Below are 21,574 nucleotides of genomic sequence, written 5' to 3'. Positions count from 1 at the left end.
CCAGTGTAAGAAACAATAGATAAGAGCCAGGGCAATATGGTGCCATCAGAGCCTGGCTGTCCTACTACAGCAAACCCTGGATGTCCTTACACAGCTGAAGCATGAAAATGACCTTAAAATCCAATCTAATAAAGATAACAGAGGCCTTTAAAGAAGAAATGAATGATTTCTTTAAAGAAATACAGGAAAACATGACCAAACAAGTGAAGAAATGAATAAAACTTTTCAAGATCTGAAAATGGAAATAGAAGTAATTAAAAAAAAAACTGAGAGAATCCTGGAGACAGAAAACCCAAGGAAGAGAATGGAGCTACAGATGCAATACAAAACAACATAATACAATACAGCACAACACAATACAATACACAAAAGACAATCTCAGGAGTAGAAGATACAATTGAAGAAATTGATACACCAATCAACGAAAACGTTAAATCTAAAAAGTTCCTGACACTAAACATCCAGAGAATCGGAGACACTATGAAAAGACTAAACCTAAGAATAATAGGAATAGAAGAAGAAGATGCTTCCCAGTTACAAGGCCCAGAAAATGTTTTCAACAAATCCATAAAAGAAAATTTCCCTAACGTAAAGAAAGACATGTCTATAAACATACACGAAGTTTACAGAACACCAAGCAGACCAGAAAAGAAAATCCTTCCACTACATAATAATCAAACACTAAATGTGCAGAACAAAGAAAGAATATTAAAAGCTGCAAGGGAAAAGGCCAAGCAACATATAAAGGCAAACCTATCAGAATACATCTGACTTCTTAACAGAGCCTCTAAAAGACAGATATATCTGGGCAAATGTCTTACAGACCCTAAAAGACCACAGATATCAGCCCAAACTACTATATCCAGCAAAACATTGAATCACCATAGATAGTGAAAACAAGATATTTCATGACTAAACCAAATTTAAACAATATCCACAAATCCAGCCCTACAGAAGATACTAGAAGGAAAACTCCAACCCAAGGAGGCTAATTACGCCCAAGAAATAAATAACCCACACCAGTAAAATGAAAAGAAGGGGGGCACTTGTATACACACACACACACACACACACACACACACACACACACACACACACACAAATAGCCAATATCAAATTAAATGGAGAGGAACTTAAAGCAATTCCACTGAACAGGGACAAGACAAGGCTGCCCAGCATCTCTGTATCTATTCAATATAATACACGAAGTTCTATCTGGAGTGATAGGACAACTAAAGAGATCAAGGGTATACACATTGGAAAGGAAGAAGTCAAAGTATTGCTATTCACAGATGATAGGATAGAATACATAAGTGACCCCAAAAATTTTACCAGAGAACTCTTAACAGCCGATGAACACCTTTAGCAAAGTTGCTGGATACAAAATTAGCTAAAAACAAAAACAGAAGTCTTCCCATATACAAATGATAAATGGACTAAGAAAAAAATGAGAGAAACAACAACCTTCACAAAAGCCCAAATGATATAAAATATCTTGGTGTAACTCTAACCAAGCAAGTGAAAGACTTGTATGATAAGAACTTCAAATCTTTGGAGAAAGAAATTGAAGAAAATATCAGAAGATGGAGAGATCTCCCATGCTCATGGATTGTAAGGTTAACATGGTAAAAATGTCCATCTTACCAAAAGTAATCTACAGATTTAATGCAATTTCCACCATAATTTCCAACACAATTCTTTGCAGACTTTGAAAGAACAATTCTCAGATTCATATGGAAAAACAAAAAACCCAGAATAGTTAAAAAATATTCTGTACACTAAAAGAACTTCAGGAGGTATCACCATTCCTAATTTTAAGCTATACTATAGAGCAATAGTAATGAAAAACACATGATATTGGCATAAAAATGGACAGGTTGATAAATGGAACTGAATTGAAGACCTGGAATTAATCCCACACACCTACGGACAGTTGATTTTTGACAAAGAAGCCAAAACAATACAATAAAAAAAAGCATCTACAACAAACGGTCTAACTGGATGTCTACATGTAGAAGAATGCAAATAGATCCATATCTATCACCCTGTGCCAAACTCAAGTCCAAGTGGATCAAGTGGATCATAGACCTCAACATAAAACCAGATACACTAAATCTAATAGAAGACATAGTGTGGAACAGGCTTCAACTCACTGGCATAGGAGACAACTTCCTTAACAGAACCAACAGCGCAGGCACTAAGATCAACAATTAGCAAATGGGATCTCATGAAACTGAAAACTTCTGTAAGGCGAAGGACACCATCAATAGGAAAAGATGGCAGCCTACAGACTGGGAAAAGTTCTGAACCAACCCTGTATCTTACAGAGGGATGGTATGAAAAATATATAAAGAAAATAAATTAGATGCCAACAAACCAAATAACTCAATTAAAAATGGGATACAGAGTTAAACCAAAAATTCTCAACAGAGGAACCTCTAGTGGCTGAGAAACACTTAAAGAAATGCTCAACATCCTTAGTCATCAGGGAAATGCAAATCAAAAATATTCTGAGATTCCATCTTATACCTATGAGAATGGCTAAGACTAAAAAACCCAAAAACTCAAGTGACAGCACATGCTGGTGAGGATGTGGAGCAAGGGGAACACTCCTCCATTACTGGTGGGAGTCCAAACTGGTACAACCACTTTGGAAATCAATTTGGAGGTTTCTCAGAAAATTGGGAATAGTTCTACCTCATGCCACTCCTGGGCATATACCCAAAAGATACTCTACCATACCACGAGGACACTTGATCAACTATGTTCTTAGTAGCTTTGTTCATAATGGACAGAACCTGGAAACTACCTAGATATTCCTCAACTAAAAAAATTGGATAAAAATATGTGGTACATGAACACATTTACACAGATACTAGAAACAAGGGCATCATGAAATTTGCAGGTAAATGGATATCATCCTGAGTGAGGTAACCCAGACCCAGAAAGACACACATGGTATGCGCTCACTTATAGGTGGATGTTAGCCATCTAGTACAGGACAACCATGCTACAATTCACAGGCCCAAAGAAGCTAAGTAACAAGGAGGACCCAAGGGAGGATGTGTGATTCTCAGAAGTGGATATAAACTAGACATCAGAGGTGGATGGAGAGAGGGACCTGGGTGGCAGAGGGAGTAGGAGGGGAACGGAGAGATCAAGTGTGGAGAGGGCTGAGGGAGAAAGAACTGGGGGAGATTGCTGAAATTGGTGGTCGTGGTGGTGGGGCACTGCTCTGGGATTAGCCAGGAACCTAGGACAAGGGAAACTCCCATGAATCTAAGAGGGTGACCCTAGATAAGACTCCTAGCAACAGGGGTTATGGAGCCTGAAATATCTACCCCCTATAGCCAGGTAAGACAACCAACGGAGGGGTGGGGACACCAACCCACCCACGAACCTTGGACCCCAATGCACAGGGGTAAAGATGGAGCAGAGACTGAGGGAATGACTAAACAATGGCACAACTTGAGACCCATCCTATGAGAGAGAGCCAAACCCTGTCAGTATTAACCATACTCTGCTATGCTTGTAGACAGGAGCCTAGCATAACTGTTCTTTGAGAGGCTTCATCCAGCAACTGATGGAAACAGGTGCAGAGACTCAAAGCCAAACATTAGGTGGGGCTTGGGGAATCTTATGGGAGAGGGGGGACAAAGGGTTGAAGAATCCAAAGAGGTCAAGGACAACACAAGAAAACCTATAGAATCAGCAAACCTGCACCCACAGGGGCTCACAGAGACTGAACAACCAACCAAAGAGCATGCAGGGGATGGACCTAGGCCCCCTGCCCATATATAACAGATGTGCAGCTTGGTCTTCATGTGGGTCCTTAGGCAGGAGCTGTCTCTCACTCTGTTTCCTGTCTTTGAATCCATTTGCCCTAAATGGGCTGCTGTGTTTAGCCTCAGTAGGAGAAGATGCACCTGGTCCTAGCCCATCTTGATATACCAAGGTGGGTAGATATATATGTGAGGTGACTGGGAGGAGAGGAGGGACAGGAACCTGTGATCGGGATGTAAAACAGATAAGATGCATAAATAAATGAAAAAAGAAATCAAATTGAAAAACAAATGAAAACCTAGAAACATATTTACAACATATCATAGATCCCTAAGCAAGAGGCTTAATTCTAGAGTAGAATGGCCCTTCTTCTAGAGGCGGGTGCCATTTTTAGACTAGAAGGTGACAGTGGTGCCATTTTCAAGACTGTGTTAAAGTAATGCTTACCTTCAGACTTTCTCACATAATTTAGTTGCTCCACTTAAAACTTGCCATCTTGTCCAGTTAAGTATACAACTGTTTCATCTATAGCTCTATCGCAGGTAAAGCATGAATGTGTGCGTGTGCGTTGTTGATCAGCTTCGTTTTAACCTAATTCTCATGCCCTGTTCTCCTAAAATAATCAAATAAAACCTGAAATGGGTAAAAAATGGAATATTCTCACAGTTGATCACCTGATATTATGATTAACTAGATCCCGTACTTTATTCAGATTTTCTCAGTTTTAACCCTATGTCCCCAGTTCCTCCCGTAAGCCCATCCAGGAGTTAAAAAACATTTATTTTTTCACACATATACATCCCATATATGCACATACACCCCATAATATATATATGTATATATGTGTGTATATAGAGAGTGTGTGTATGTATATGTGTGCATGCATACATGAGTGCACACTACTACACACCCCGTATATACATAGTGCAATACACACACACACATAGTGCAATACACACACACACACACACACACACACACACACACACACACACACACACAGTGCAATACTCTACAGCTTCTGAAGCTTGAATTCAGGTCATCAAACTTGGCAGCAAGTGTTTTCACCCACCTAACTTTTTTACTGGGTCATTATCACTTTTATTTGCATATTTCTTTTTCAAAAATGTATTTATTTATTCACTGTACATCCTGATTGCAGTCCCCTTCCTTTTCCTCAGTAACCCCCATTCCTCCCTCCCATTTTCCCCTCTCCTTCTCCTCAGAGGATGGAGAGGTCCCCTGTGAGTACCAGCCCACCCTGGCACGTTAAGCTGCTGCAGGACTCGGTGCATCCTCTCCCACTGAGGGCAGACAAGGCTGCCCAGCTAGGAGGACAGGATCCAGAGGGAGGCATCAGAGTCACAGAGGGCCCCAGCTCCAGCTGTTGGGGGCCCCACATGAAGACCAAGCTGCACATCTGCTACATATGTGCAGGGGGCCTCGGACCAGTCCATGAATGCTCTTTGGTTGACGTGCTTTTTGCTTTCAGGCTCTGTGAGCCACCATCAGGCCACATTAGTTGACTCTGTAGGTCTTTTTGTGGAGTTCTTGACACTCCCTTCCCTTTGCCATATTTCTTGAGGTTATTTGTGACTGTGTCAATTCCCAAATTTTCTTGTCTTTCATGATCTGGAAATGTCTAGAGAGCTGGCCTTGCTGCTCCTGCAAGGGTTTTTGAACCTGCATGATCACCATTTGCTACTGGCTTTCTAAATGCTCCCTGTGGTCCCCTTGACCACTGCTCTTAAGGTAGATCATATATTTTTAACCCTTTCTGTGTCCATGTACTTGCTGTGGCCACTGTGGCTGGACCAAATCTCTACCTCTTGACTATGGGCTTGATGATATTAAGTCGTACTGGTCAAGGCCACATGGGCAGAGGTGGCGGTCGGACAGGGACAGCTTGGGTGCTACTAGGGCTCCCGTGACGCTATATGGTTGCATTTGCTTCTGTCACTGGAGTGAGAGGAGCATGCATATGCTAGCTCTCTGGTGGCATATGAAGGATCAGGGCCAACAGCCCCATTACCAGCCAATCAGCAATGGTGAATGCTAAGCACTGGTGTAGCTTTGTACCTCTGAGCTTTGGCAGTATTTATTATGTAGGAGTAGCTCGTCAATAAAACTTAAGAAAGTTTTTCCTAGTCTTTTCAAAGCATATTCTGGGAACATGTAAGGAATAGCCACATGTTTTGTAGACTTGTTTTCATTAGAGGATGTGTTTCTCAGAGAAAATAGGAACTGCCATTTACATTTAAGCATAAACACCTGAAGATTTTAGAGATCAGGGAACTGTGTAGTGATTTGGGAAAAATTGAAACTGGGCTGCTTAATAAAAATCCCTCCAATGGCTATTTATTTGGTGTCCAATGGGTGCTGGGCTTTCTGCCTGGTGTGGAGCACAGAGAGAAAAAAAGCAAAAGTGAATGTAGCTGGAGTCCTTTCCTGCTGACAAAGAACAATTCCAAGGGGTGTGCCTTTTTCAAAGGAAAGCTATTGTTCAAGTGTTTCCAGGAGATCTGACCCTGTTGCGGTCTCAGGAAATCTTCCTTTAGGAAAGCCTACATGAATTCTGAAGAGGGAAGAACACACTGCGCAGAGGAGAGGCACAGTCCCTGTGAGGGGGAGAGCTCACTCTGTAGCCTGAGGAAACATAGTGGCTCACAGGACTCTACAAAGCCTGGTGGGGCTTGGTTCAGTACAAGGAGAGGTGGGAGAGAGAGACTGGGACTGGCTTAGTTCGCTGTGTATTTGGGGTGTTCCATTTATTCCTGTGGATGCATGGTCAGGGCAAGCGACATGTCTCTTGCACACTCATAGCATGTCAAGCCTACAGCCCTATCTCAGTTTTTAGCTTTTATTGTTATGCTAAGAAGGCGCTTGCCGGGTTTCCTTAGTGGGCTGCTGGTAGCTGGATATCCATTTACAAGAGCGATGTCTGGGTAGTAGAATATGGCATTGGGAAGCTAGTGCCTAAAGCCAAGGTGCATTGAGCTCTATAGTCAGGAATATTCTAAACATGAGGTTCTTATGTTTACCTTAGACAATTACATTTTTTCTAGACAGCTAGTAGTCTTTAGAAGTACTAGAGACAGGAGAAGGAGCTGCTTGGAGCCTTGAGCGACAGTTTGGCATTTTCATTTGGGTTCCTCTATAAGACTCCAAGGCAAAGGAATTGAAGGTAATTTAATCCGAGTGATGGTCCCAGGAGAATGGGCAGCCAGTAAGGGTGTATCATTAGCAAGCCAGGAGTTACAGAAGCAACAACAGAGCTCTGGATACAGTCTTCACCCATGTGAAGAAGGAAAGCAGTATTTATCTACCAACTCCTGTTCATCAGTGGTCTGGCGCTTCTCTGAAGGATAGCCACTTCCAGAAACTTCTAGTCTGGCCTGAGCCAGAGTCAAGCAATAACCCCCTTAGGTGATGAGTGATAGCTATTGGGCACTGAAAAATCATGGAATCTTTGGCCCGAAATGGTCAGTCATGACAGAAAGCTGTGCTTACTTGGGGAAAAACAAACTATCCGGCCTTTATACTTGACAGTGCGAAACATCATCTTTGGAGGCTGGAGGCAAAGCTGGCTTGAGTGTCCTGTGTTGCCTTTTGTTCTAGAGAAAACCGATCAGTGACTAAAATGGGTAACAAAGCCGCCATTACTTTCTATTTAATCTGTATTTGTAATTAGTTTCTGTTTCAGAGGAGCATTCAAACAGCAGGGGAGAGCCAGGATTTTGCAGCATAGCAGAGTGAGGCTGACTTCTGCCATCTCCACTCCATTATTTCCCACTCTTGGAGTTACCTTCTTGTAGAAGAAAAACTGTGGCCCGACTGGATTAGCTGAACATGGCTTTCAGGACAAAATATTAAAGATTCACTGGCTTAAGCACAAGAAATGTATTTGTCCACAGCCCCAAGGGCTAAAAGTCTAAGAATAACTAGTTGGCCTGGTCAGAGTTCTCGTGTAGACCTTCTCTCCGGCTCACAGATGCCTGCTTTCTCGTGTGGTGTGTCTCTACAGCATCTTCTCTCTGTGTGTCTCTGTCTCCTACTCTCTTCTACAAAACAGTTGAAAATGATTTATTTATTTTTTTGAGATGAGCATGCTTGTTTATTTTTATATAAAGAATTAAATTTTGGTTGAATATTTGATATTGCAGCATGTAGATAGTCTTCAATATTTTGATTTTATAACCAGAAGTATGTTTAGAGATATTCCAAAAGTTGCTGGAAATTCTCTTGTAATTCCAAGCCAAAACTCATTGAACTTGTTTTGCCTTATATTTTAATGAAACATACACCATCAACTCATTCCCAGCTTTTAAAGCTAAATGTTCTAGCATGAAAAAAATTCAAAGATACATTAATCTGAGAGTAACATGTGTAGGAATGATGGTAGAAGATTTTGTTTTTATTTTCTATAATTAAACTCTATAGTTCTATAAGAGCAGAAAACTGTGCGCTAAAAACAGTGTAATTCAAATCCAAGCTGAGATATTCTCGGGCAGTGTCCAATCGGCATTGCATGGCATGCACGACGCAGTGGCCATGCTACGCATTCAGAATGAGCATTCTGTCTGCATGCATGCCTGTGCACTGCACGTGTGTGCCTGATGCTCATGGAGGTCAGAGCCCTTCTGCTCTTTTAGGAGAGCATCAGTTGCTATGGTCGAGGTGTTCTCCCAAATTTATGTGTTGAGATTTAATCACATAGAGGTTATAATAAAACGCAGCGCCTTTTGGGAAGCGATCAAGACATGAAGGGCCCACCTGTGAAAGCACATTACTGCCCTTCAGAAGTGTCATCTGAGGGTTCGCCTCACTTATTTTTCTGTCCTTTCTGCCATCCGGGGGTGGCATTTCCCATTCCAGAGGATGCAGAAGGACAGTGCTATTTTAGAAGGAGAGACCAGACCTTTCCCTAGACACTATGCTTGTTGCTTTCATCTTTGATTTTCTAGTCTACAGTACTGTGAGAATTAAATATAAACTCTTTATAAATCACGTCCAAGTATTTTTATTATTGGAGCCCAAATTGTCTAAAATACCAATAATAAAAACCCCAAACAAAAACCCCATAAAACAAAGCAAAATACCAGTCCTATTGAATTAAGACTCATCCATGTGACCTCATTTAAACATAACCTCTTGGTTGAGTCTCATTTTTGTTACTGTGATAACAATACTCTTACAAAAAAGAAATATTATGGAGAAAGAGTTTATTCTAGGTCACAGTCCATCACTGAGGTATGTTAAGGCAGGCATTCAAAGCAGGAACTTGAAAGCAGGCTTGCTTGCTTCTGCACACAGCATTACTTCCGATCAAGAAACTCACTTAAAAGCCAAAGTAGAACGGCAAGGACCGTGGAAGATGCTGCGTGCTCGGTGGCAGGCAGGTTTAAACCCAACAGCTTCCATACACATTCAAGACTGTCTGCCTAGGGAATAGTGCTGCCCAGAGTGGGCTGGGCCCTCTTACATCATCAGTCAACAACAAGGACAACCCCCTACAGACATGCCCACAGGCTTATCCCTTTCCTCAGGTTCTCGTCCTAGATAATTCTGGTCTGTGTCAAGTTGACAATTAAAACTAATGGGGACACTCCTTTAAAAGCTCATCTTCAAACAGTGCTCCATTTTGAGGTGTGATGAAATTAGGAATTCAACTCATACATTTTTGAGGGACTTAAATTATTTGGACAACACCAAGGAGTTAAGTTAGTTTTTAAGATTGACAAGCTTAAAAATCAAAACTCCTTTAAAGCCCTTATCCCAACCTGAAGTGAATAATCAGCTCCATCATCATGTTAGTCCAACAAGTCAGCCCACCCCAGCTTTTGGGACAGAGTCTACTTTAATCCATAAACTATTCTTCAGGCAGGCACTGTTCTCTGTCACTGTATTAAGTCTGACAAATAGCTTTACTCGGTCAACGAGTTTCTCTGATGGCCTTGGGGGAAAGGCCAGCATCAAATCAGTGACAAATGAAGACTCTGTCACAGGAGCTGGCATCGAGAAGGGCTTAACTAATGGTCACTTTCTTCCTTCACAAGGGGGAGAGATTTTCCAAAGCTTGAGCAATAATTTTTGTTTTCTTCCTTTGTCATGTCCACATTGACAAAATAATCTCACTTCTGTCTCTTTGTTTTGTCTGGCTAAGTCTGGGCCTTATGCAAGTCAGCAGTTTAAAAAATTATATTCAACGCCTTCACATAGTCCTTGGTATGTCAGAGTCAATTGGAGGTTAGTCAAAGTCCCCAGTTTTTCAAACGTGATTGCATTTCTGTTGAACATGACAGTTGGTGGGGATTTTGCAGACTCTAGCAGTTGACTCTGAATTATAGAATCAAGTACTGTTGAGGATCACTCCTCTCTCAGTGAAAGATCAGAACGTGGCGCCATTTCTATTGGAAGTACTTATTACTACCTCATTTTCTTAGAGCCTCTTCTTTGGACGGCTGTCTTTCTCCGGAACAAGAAGCAACCAGAGGGAACTAATTAATTCTCCCCATGTGCTTAAGGCAGAAAGACTCTGGCCTCCTCTGGATGCCCTTTGCATTGGCCTTTATGAGTGGACGACTCCACTAGGACACATCGGCGACTCGGTGACTCTCCCAGAAAGCTTTTTCCTGGCACATTCCTTCTATGCCCAAAGAAATCACATGTGGGGACTGCAGCGCGTTCAAGGATCTGGTGAATAAATTTTTAACTTGCTCCCAGCTGAGGGGGAAGACATTAAGGCACGTTCTAGTTTTCCAGAGATTCCCCAGCAGGTTAAGCCCCAGATGCCTGGAAGCAGTTTGCTTGAAATAATAAGCTGCTGTTGTCTTAATTTTCATTTCCTGCCACTTTCCTACCCTTTTACTACTGCGTTATGAAAGTCTCACTAAAGGTTCAAAGACCTTTCAGACAGAGTGGCCTGGCCAAGAAGTGGGAGAATTCACCCTTTTCTGCCTCAGCGAAAGAGAACTGCAGCCATGAGAAGACACTGTGCTCAGGAGAAGGGCCTAGAGACCAGGGCAAGGCGTCTCCCTCGGGTGGACTGTCAGGGGCAGGTGCCTGGGTTTCAGAAGATATTCTGTGAATTCCATATTATTTCTGGTGATAACACGGGTGAGGGTTGTCTCAAGGCATGCAGCACAGTTGGAGGGAGTGCTCGCCCTGGACATATCTGAACACCACAGTCGGATTCCGAGTTGCCACTGTGAGAAGTGTCAATGCCAGAGAGGAGAGCTATGTGCAGAGGGTGAATGGAGATAAGAATGAGCCGGAATATTAGGCAAGGCTAACTCCCAGAGCGCTGTTATGCTGTGGCTCTTCCACAAGCAACATTAGCCTCACCTGGGAATAGAGCATAACTCCAGTGCCAGGCCCCTCCCACAGTGGGAAGCCACGCCCCCAAATCTGATGGGGTGTGTTATGGCTGCAGTGCCAGGCCCCGCCCCCTGAATCAAATTGGGTGTGCTTGTCTCAGACCCCCACACCTTGAATCAGAATCTTTGTTTTTAGAAATCTATTGATGACTCCGAGGCACCTCAAAGTCTGGGAGGTGCTGCCCTCCATATCTAAAACTAATGGGGTATAGTGATACATACCTGTAATCTTTGCATTCAAGAAGCTGAGGCAGGGGAATCAAGGTGAATTCAAGGCCCATTCTAGCTGTAGGAAGTTTGAAAGCAGCATGTGTTACGTAGGGAGATGGTGTCTCAAAAACAAACAAGGCATCTCCATACAGACAACCCCCAGAAAACTCCGAGGAAAGTCAGACACCTGGTCCAGGTGACTTTCTCTTGTGACATCTCAGACACCTGGGCTCTGTCTCTTCATTGTATTTCATTGCTAAAATACGTTCCAGACTCTAAAGCCCTGGCGGAGGATTTTTCTATCCTAAACACGGCCATGGATCCCAAATGCTTTCCAGCACCTTTATAATGAATTATCAAACCAGTAACATGATTTGAAGTAAATTAACAACAATAAAAAAAAATCCACTCCTTTGAATTGAATTTGCTTCAACTTTTAAAGGAAGGGCTTGAAGACAGCAAGCTCTAGTCTGTCATTTGGCTGCATTTCTCCAAGTCCCCAGGGTTTTGGTCTTCCGAAACATAAAACTGTTTATAAGGAAACTTCTCCGGTAGGTTGTTGTAATCATGGCCCTAACTGGCTTCTGCCCATTATCTTATTTCTTGCAATTTCCTATTCGCAAGGGCCCTCTGATTTTGTCCAATGGAACATAACAAACGTGATAAACAGTGGCTTGAGGTTAGTGTCCTGGGGTTTGCCCTTTCGTACTGTGGCCACCAGCAGGCAGATAAGCCTGGCCTCATCTGTTAGAGACATATAGTTTATTTCCATAATTTCCCCAGCCGACAGCTACCATGGAAGCAGGAGACATGGCAAGGCAACCTGGAACCATCCAAGTCCCAGCCGCACCACCTGCTGACTGCGTGTACACGAATGTTCCAGAGGAGACAGACAGATGTGCCCAACTCAACCCATCCTCATGGCTGACCTAGGGGACCAAGAGCCAATGAGCGCCTGACCCATTCCACCTCAACGACCTGTGGGGCAGACAAGTGTGACTTATTTTTCTTTGACTATCCATTTTATTCCTTATGGGAGCAGAGGAAAAAATAACTACTTATGAGAAAATTATTGGGACATGCCATGAAAATAGCAAGCATGTTTTTATTATTAGAAATTGGTGCTCTCCCTTGGTTGATATTGGTGTTGATTACTATGATTAATCCTTGCTTGCATACATTCTATCAGATTAAAAACACGTCTCTTCATCAAGCACAAACATAGAAACGAGTCTTGAAGGTGAAGACACAGAGCGTTGCCCTCTGTCTGTTCAGTTGAGTAGAGTGGCCATGACTTCTGCCCTGATTGTGTGTGTGCTCCCCTCCTGAGCATCTCATCTAAAGCAGCAGATGTATTCCTTTCTGTCCCTGCAGGAATGACAATAGAAGAAAAAAATGGGCCTTGGTATCCCATTTAAGGCTGCTGAAAGCAGAGGCAGGCTTTGAGGAATGCTGGAGACCTTTGACATTTGTAGGCATCCTGGAAGATGGCAGTTGCTGGCTGGAGTCGTCGGCCATGTGGAAAGACTACTGGCCACAAGTGGCCTGGGATCACATTGTGTTGAGAAAATGATAAACATATTCATTGCTTCCTGCTTAAGCCAAATGGAACCAAAACAACTCCCACGCGGCAGCTAGAGCCACGGCAGTTACTCAGCTCATATACAATGCAGAATGCATCCTGCCTTTCTGACAGGGGCTGGTAATGCTATATGGGGATTTGGGCAAATGAGAGAAATGATGACAGACAAACAGACCACAATCTGTTCTGGATCCCAAACATCCATTAGTCAGAAGCCACTCACATTCTGCGTCACGTCACGCACGAACTTCACTGTGGCTCAGAACAAACCAGTGCGAGTTCAAGGGCTGGCCGTTACTCTGACCACGTTATGGCTGGAAGCGGGGCTGGACCTACTGTTCTGTTCTCTGTTTCTTTTGGCATTTGGGACTGTGTCCCAGCTAGGAGCCCACTGTCAGTACGTAACGCAGCATTGTGACTAGAATGGTATATCTTAAAACATATGCTGTCATTCAACTAAGTGACATCTACAACCCGGGATGGATACAGTAGATGCAGGACGCATCCTGATAAATTTGAACGATGTGTGATGTTTGAAAGGCCTGTCTGTGACAGAGTCAGACAAACTTTTATTTTTTTCACTTCTGATATGTACCCTTCATCTCTGTTACAGGCGAGCCTCTGGTAATTTCATTTTTATTTTTCATTGTAGCCATTCTTTTCTGCATCGAAATCTTTTTTTTTTCCCCTAAAAAACCAAATTGTTTCCCAACCTTTCATTTGTTGTTTCTGTGCTCTTTTAAAAAAGCTCTTACCTACATCTATTTGGGGGTATTTTATTATCATTTTGACTTTGAGTTACTTCTTTTCCCCCCGTCTCTTTCAAAGAAAGTCTCACAATGGAATGTGAAAATGCATAAAGGGTACACGGAATGAGAATGTTTCAAGAGGAGGTCAGGGTTATGGGGGTTGTATGGAGCTGAGAGGACAGGTGATGGCTGCTAGTGAAAGGGGGGAAAAAAGGACCAGTCATAAATGAAGGCATTTTACCGGTTCTCCAAGTCCCATTCTGTCAAGGAGGAACAGAACCGGCTAGGCCACAGCTGGAACACCTGGAGAAATTATACCCACCCAAGTCAGAAAATAAGGGGAAGTGGCTCAGCTGTGCCCGGGAAGAGTTCTGGTGACTCTAACCAACACCAGATGTCTATTTGCAGAGTTCACAAGGATGCTGCCGTGAGGGGGGAGGGTCACCCTCCCACATAGGTTAGAATAGATATTTGCGTTTCTCTGTTTTCCACAATTTTGGGCTGGGAACAGTTGAGTCAGGCCCCGGTTTTATTATGGAGGCTGAAAATGAATGTGTAAGGAGAAGCTGAGATTCACCTAACTTAGATTAGGTAGCAAGAGCAAGGAAGACTGAGAGAGGGGAGGAGGAGGAGGAGGAGGAGGAGGAAGAGGAGGAAGTGCTGCAGATAGAGTGTCCAGCAACCTCAAAGCAAGAGGAGAGAATTCAACACTATCCAGACCTGTGGGGAAGATGGGAAATGGGGACTTCAAGAAATGCTTTTGCTAGTATTCATTGAAGAGACTAAGAAATACTAGGATTAAATTTTGAAATCTTTTGTCTGCTGGGGTGGATTAGGAAGGGCCCAAGAATGACTTAACAGAAAAATCTCTCCACACTTCACTCTCAGATCCTAGAAGCCACAACATCTGGTACTGCACCTGCAACACTTTACCATGTCACCAGCTGGGACACGTAAAGGTGTGGAGAAAAGTCAGCTCCACTGGGTTAATGATTGAGTTGATGGTGTTTTGGGATTCTAACTCACTTGGGAGTACATGTTCTCTATGGTGGGTGCTAAGGCACCACCACTCTCTGAGGTCTTACAAAATCAAACCACTAATAGAATTTGAGAACAAGTCGTGTGTGTGTGTGTGTGTGTGTGTGCGCATGCACATACATGTGTGTATGTGTGTGTTTCAGAAAGCTCTGTTAAGGGAGAAAGGAAGCGAGCCAGATATGGGACATCCAATTGTGTTTGTATACGTGCAAGCTAATGTGGGATTCTACCTGAATATGCCCTTGCCAAGGAAGTGAAACTCAGATGCTGAAATCCACACTCATGTACATATTTTAAAACACTCACGTGACTTGTCTAAAGGACTGAATGGGTGGTGCTTTTCAGTTGCATTTGCTCAACTTTGGGCCAGACAGAAGTAAGAGCAGTCATGTACAAGGGAAGGAGAGGTGGGGCCAGTGGTTTATATATACCAGAGCAGGTACTGCTGGATTAACCCTTGCAGGGACTTTAGAAGTCACCAAAGCTGTAGCTGTGAATGAGGCTGGGAAGATACACAAAAGCAGCTACATGAATTTCCAGGGAAACTCAGAGAGCAATCTAGTGGCTAACTTCACTGGCTTACTTCAGAAAAGGCATCGAGGGTGTACCTAGCGTTTTCTAACTCTATAGGAAAGTCCTCCCTGATGTCTCTTCTGATCTCTTCTGATGCACTTAAACAATCTACGTGCTCCAAAGAGTGACCCTGGGAAGGCAACAAGAACATTAGACACAGTAAGCATAAAAGGAGCCACTCGTACATTAGTAAACATTTCAGAGGCACTGATTACATTAAGCGGCAAAGATAACACTGTGAAAATCTAATTTTTAAGGTCCGTGACTAGCAGACACTGCAAAATTGGAAAGGGTCTTTAAAAAAAATCAATAGAGCAGATCAATATTCTTATTAGAGATGTAATTTTAAAAAAATCATTCAGAAGTAACATTGGTATTGACGGGTTTATCTGGCTTAATGTGCAGTGACAGAACAAACAAGTGCACCTTCTTGGCCAAACCAGAAACCAACCAGAGCCTCACTTTGGCCACTTGGAGCACAAGCCAGGTAATGCCTACTCAACCCATAACCTTCCAGCCCACGAGGTCCCACAGTGCCTGGCAAGGAAGTAGTGTCTTCTATAGGTTTGGAGAAATTTGCCTGGCTGGATGCCCAGCATCATTTTCAAGCTTGGCTCTGTGCTTCCCCTGATGTTTCCATGTTGAGGCGCAGCGGAACTCAAAATAAACAGCGTAACCAAAGCAAGTCAGTTACCCCATGAATCACTACTTGAGTGGTCCTGCCGTCCGTTTTTTCAGCTTTAGTGCTTTTTGGGGGGACAGAGTTCAAATGTAACACTGCTGTTTCTGATCTTTTGCAAGTTGTTTTGTTTTGTTTTGTTTTGTTTTGTTTTTTTGTGGGGTGGGGGGAGGGAGGGTGAGGTGGTAGGTTAATATTCACAGTAATTCAGTCTCTTTGGGGTAGGGATGGGTTAGGGTGTTGAGGCTCAGGTCTGTTTCTCTCTGGAAAGAGGCACTTAGTCCCAGGGGGAAACAAAAGCATGTCATTAGTCATTGCTTTCTCGGCTGAGAAATGGAGTTTTCAGAGTTTGCCTTGGACAAGCGAGCTATTCATTTGCAGTCAGGTACACATGATTTGTGTCTCATTTATCTGTGCGGAAATGCTCTGTAAATGGGCTTGGGCCTGGAGTTTTCAATGGGCTGACCAAACAAACATCCACCCTTTTATCTTTCATCTGTGGGCATCAGCATTAATGTGAGGCGGCCATTAGCAGTAGTTGACTTGCTGGGAGAAACCTTAGAAATTATGGCCCATTGTGGCCTGAATCACCCAACAGTGACCCCAAAAGCAACTTGGGAGGCCTCTCTTTCCCCAGGATGCAAATGGACTGGGAAGGAGATTGGTGAGGAGGAGGGAGTGGGGTCCTTTTGCCCAGTTTGCTGGCCTGTTTGCCTCTGCCACAAGGTCAGCCTCTGCGGGATCTACATCTGATTTTCCTCCTGGGTTGTATGTGGATAACACGCTCTCCTGAGATAGAAATTCTGAGTTGTATTTGGGGTTCCCTCTTGGGTGGAAGTTAGTAGCAGCAGGGCTGCGGGGGCGGGGAGCGGGAGGAAGGTGAGCATATCTCTGAGGGGACAGTGTCACAGAATTTGAGGAAAAGCTTGTGTTTCTGGGCCAGCTACTGGCTACCCAGGCTACACAGGGCTCTGAGTCACTTTACTCAGTCACCTAACCTGAGGTGTTCTCTGAGTAGAACATACATGCTGGCTTGGAGGCTAAGGACGCAGATGCCTCATTAACATAATTTTAGATGGGTGTCATGCTGAAATGAAATGTCCTCAAATTCTCTGTGTTAAAAACATCTTGAAGATGTTGGGGTAAATTAAATATTATTAAAATTACTTTTTAATTACATTGTATTGGCTTTCAAAATATAGAAAATATAAGATCACCCATGTCGTATCCTTTGTAGTTTATCTGGAAGAACTTAGAGAAGACAACTTTTACTATGCTAGTGACGTAAGATCTTTTTTCTTTTTCTTTTAAGAAGAAAATATGGTCAGTATTTATGGGAAGAGTCCAAAAAGAGAGTGAGCAGGGTTGAGTTTGGAACATAGAAATCTTCTTATTTCTTTTACTTAAATTTGTAGGTTTATTTTGTATGTATGGGCATTTTGTTTTCATGTATATGTCTGTGCACCATTTGTGTGCCTGGTGTCTGTGGAGGCCACAAGAGAACATCAGTATCTGGTGCCCTGGCACTGAAGTTGCAGACAGTTGTGAGCTGCCATGTGGGTGCTGGGAACCAAACCTGGGTCCTTTGGAAGAGCAGTCAGTGTCCTTACCTGCTGAGCCATTGCTCCAGCTCCTGAAATCCCATAGTCTTTACGGTCTAGACACAGAGCTGCGCTCGCTCCATTTCCTAACTTAATTGTAAATTTTTTTTGAGGCCAACTTGGTGGCTGCTGCAAACATATTTTGGAGTATGCTGCACCATGATGCCAGCTCTCTCCCTCCCACGGTTATTGAAAAGTTGTTGTGCACAAAAGAGTGGAAAATTCCAGTTGGGGCCAGTCTGATTTTTCTTTGTCTTGGTAATGTCCAGACTTTCTGTTTGCCCTTGAGTGAGCTGTTTGCATATTCGGTGTCTCACATTCTCATTTATTAAATGTCCTAATATTTGGCCTGCTGTCTGGATAGCAATGATATGTGATTCAAATGAGTAGTGGAGCTGGGAGTCATTTGGAAATTACTAAATGGTTTTAAATTAAGTGGTTGTTAAAGGCACTCAGACAAAAAGAGTGCTGGTCCAGAGAAGAGAGGGCTTACTTCTTAGGGGGTGACAGAGAACATAGGTGGCCTATATCTTAACCTCTCAGGTTCCCACCCCTGTCGCTGCTCCCACACTTATTTCAGAAGTTGGGCTTGGCAGCAGAACGAATGGAGAAGTCACTTCTGAGTTTTTGTTTTAAACATTTACTTATTATTAATTGTGTGTGTTCGTGTATGTGCATGCACGTGTATGTGTACCGTGTGTGTGCAGGTGCCAACAGAAGTCAGAGAAAGGTGTTTGATTTGGAGTTACAGGTGACTGTGATCCACCTAGCATGGGTGCCGGGACCTGAACCCAGGCCCTCTGCAAGAGCATCACGTTCTCTTAACTGCCTAGCTACCTCCGCAGCCCCCATTTTTGAGTCTCAAAGTCCTGATGTAGTCTTTCAATCTGAAAATTGAGAAGCTGTCCTTCAGTGACCCTGCTTTTTAAGGAACCCTTGATAAAGTGACACGTTTACAGCCATAGGAGGGAGTTCTTAATGACAGAGAGGCCGACCACAGCAGTAGAGCAATAAAAACGGGATAGAATATCTTTTATTGATCTGGCACATGTGTTTAGTAAGCCATGCTCTGGTCACATACTGCATGAAGAAAAGAAGAAACACTCTCCCCTGAGAAGGTAGGAATGAACTGGTTCTAAGACCTTTTACGGTATATGCCCATTATAGAAGAGAGAAAGGAAGAAAGCAATATTTCTAAGCTCACCAGATCTGGGTTGGAGCCACTGTTTAATGTGTAGTTAGAAAAAAAAAAAACAAACAAGCAATCTCTTATTTCTCTCAGGTCAGTATTCCTTAAAGGGTGCATGCTTTTGACAACAGAATACCAGGACCAGAAGACGTAGGTAGTTGTCCCAGCCCTGTGTATCTATATTAAACTGTATAATAAAGGGCTGTCTATCCATCACTGTCAACGTGGCCATGATACACCCTAACAGTGAAGAACTTCTTCCCAGTCTCCCAGAATGAAATGATAATTCACCCACTTTGAGATTAGGTCATCTACATCTTGGGTCACCTTGAAAGACCAGCAGCTTACAGTGCCAGTTAAATAGCAATAACCTTACACCCCCTCCACTAACCCTAATGGGATGCCAATTGCTAGACTTTTCAACTCTGACATTCATCTGCAGTTAGCAGGAATAACAAGAACTAAATTATTGCCTGCAAATAATATTTTTCCGGGAATTGGAGTTTACCTCTCCAGAACTCCCTGGATTTAAAAATGAGATGTTTTTAACAGAAGAATTTCCAAATCTATTGGACTGCAGAGTAGAAATCAACCTGTTTTTCTTTTCTTTCTTTTTTTAAAAAATATTTTATTTAATTTTTAATTTATGTGCCGTGGTGTAGAGGTGTCAGATCGTGAAGTTACAGACAGTTGTGAGCTGCCATGTGGGTGCTGGGAATTGAACCCGGGTCCTTTGGAAGAGCAGGCAGTGCTCTTAACCACTGAGCCATCTCTCCAGCCCCTAACCTGTTTTTCTTAAAGGCTAAGCACACTCTCACTGTGATGTACAATTATGAGGCAGTTATGAAACTGGAGGGTCTCGAAGGACATCAAGACCTCAAGCTACTCTAGTTGATGAATCTTTGCAGTGGATTTTATTTTTATCTTCTTCCTGAGGAAGATTTTATTCATTTCTTTCAGGAATATTTCTTCATGGCCTACTTGGTGTAGATGCTGCATGTGTGAGTCCCTGGCTACATGAAATTGAATGAAGCAAGTTCTTGGTGTGCAGGAAATTACCATGTGACAAGGGAAGAGAGCACTTTGGAGACTTAAACTCCAGTAGAAGAAGATGAAGGAGAAAAGTTTGAGTATGCAGGGTCTGTAAATGCACAGATTAGCAACATTTGGTTTTGGCAACTCAGCAATCAAGCAAGGTAAGTTGAAAAAGGCAAGTTTTCAACAGTGTCACTGTGATATTATTATTAATATTTCAACAAACTATCAAGTGGTTAGGGGATATCAGATAATAAAAATCTCTATGTAAAGGAAATGCCATCACATTTATTTATTTATCTACAATATTTTAAACTTTTTGGTAAGGACTGAGGCACTCGATATAGCATCTGAGGTCTACGTTTGCTGTCACATGGTGATGCCGAATGTCTCAGGGAATCTGTCATTAAGGTGACAATATTGATGTTGGGAAGAATCCTATATGGAAATCAGGTGACCTGCCACACAACCACAGCTTCCTGTTTAACTCTTCTGAGCAGGATGAGGGGCCTGCCATTGCCTGAATGAATCTCATCAGTTACATGTAACTCACCTTCGCAGCATTTGCGTCCTCCTCCCTACCACACTCTGCCAGCTCATGGTCATTGCAACAGAGAACCTCCCCACTGACCCCGTTCATGCCTGGCCTTGGGTTAGGCAGCAGACATTTCCAAACACATAGACAGGATACGCCACTCCTTATTTATATAACTTCCCTTTGCAATGTGACCTTTCAGCATCTTTTATTGAGAGCCAGAGCTTTATCTCCTTCCCTGTAGTTTGGTCTGATCCTATCACCTGCTTTGATGCTAACTCCATTACAGAATCTAGAAGTGATGATGTGCCTGCTGTGGCATTAGGCTTGAAGAGGTATATTTTCTTTCTGGGGTCTTGTACTGCCACTAGGTATAAGATAAAGGACAACAAGCACCAGAGTTGAGGCCGTTGAAATATCTCATTCTAAGTTTCTCTGTATGGTTAAGGGTCTTGACTAATATCAGTAACAAAATTACCTAAATGACCTGGAGCTGGTCACAGATACATGAAGGAGCTACCTACCTGAACTCATTTTAAATTACCAATGCATAGAAGAGAAGAGCTAGCTAGAGAAATCATTGTTTGATGTCACCATGTTTTGGAATGGTTTGTTACGCAGCAGTAACTATCTGATACATGATCCCTACACTTGATCCATCTGACCTTTTTTCTACTCCTAAAACATAAGTGATTTGTTCTCTCCAAGGAACTTTGAGATTTCTGTTTGCATGGGTCTTCCCTTGATGCTTTGTATGGTTAGCTCCTTTTCTGTGATTCGGATCTTAGTTTAAATGTTGGCTGTTTGGAAAGGCCCTTTCTGTGTGTCTTCCTAGTTAATCTCCCTAGAGATACTCTACGACGTTTCTGAGCTCTAACATTCTGTGTAGTGTTTATTAATTCTTGATCTTTTCTACTTATTGCTTTTTTTGGGGTGGGTGGGATACTGTCTGTCTTGCCTAATTGGAATATTAGCGCCAGGAGAAATCAGGAAGTTGGCTGCACCTTGGGCCTTGGACACCCGCTGGGACATGGCAGGGAACTCAAAGAAGTGGCATGGGGTAAGAGACCCTTTTCAACTTAGTTCTATGCAGTGGAAGCCATCCCCTACACTAGCAGAGGTGTTGGGTCCCAGCCCTAGCTGTCTCTCAGGCTGCTCCTACCATGACTGCCACTTCATTTTGGCTACACCAGGCTGCTTATCATAGTTCCGAATGGCTAGTGA

The 21,574-nt window shown here is 42.9% G+C and overlaps 1 protein-coding gene across 1 annotated transcript in view; it reads right to left on the bottom strand.

Annotated features, from left to right (window-relative positions):
- The window catches only part of LOC127188484 (neuroendocrine convertase 2), a 166,983-nt gene extending 146,528 nt beyond the window's left edge, over positions 1–20,455 (bottom strand). The window contains exons 1-2 of the mRNA XM_051144929.1: positions 20,369–20,455; positions 15,322–15,441 (exon numbers count right to left, since the gene is read on the bottom strand). Of these exons, the coding sequence (XP_051000886.1) occupies positions 15,322–15,441; positions 20,369–20,455 (207 nt within the window). The remainder of the gene's footprint in view (positions 1–15,321; positions 15,442–20,368) is intronic.
- Between the last annotated feature and the right edge of the window lie 1,119 nt (positions 20,456–21,574).

The sequence above is a fragment of the Acomys russatus genome, chromosome 4 (assembly GCF_903995435.1).
Source record: "Acomys russatus chromosome 4, mAcoRus1.1, whole genome shotgun sequence".
Taxonomy (NCBI): Eukaryota; Metazoa; Chordata; class Mammalia; order Rodentia; family Muridae; genus Acomys; species Acomys russatus.
Note: the sequence above shows the minus strand (reverse complement) of the source record. Positions and strands in the feature narration are given on the sequence as shown.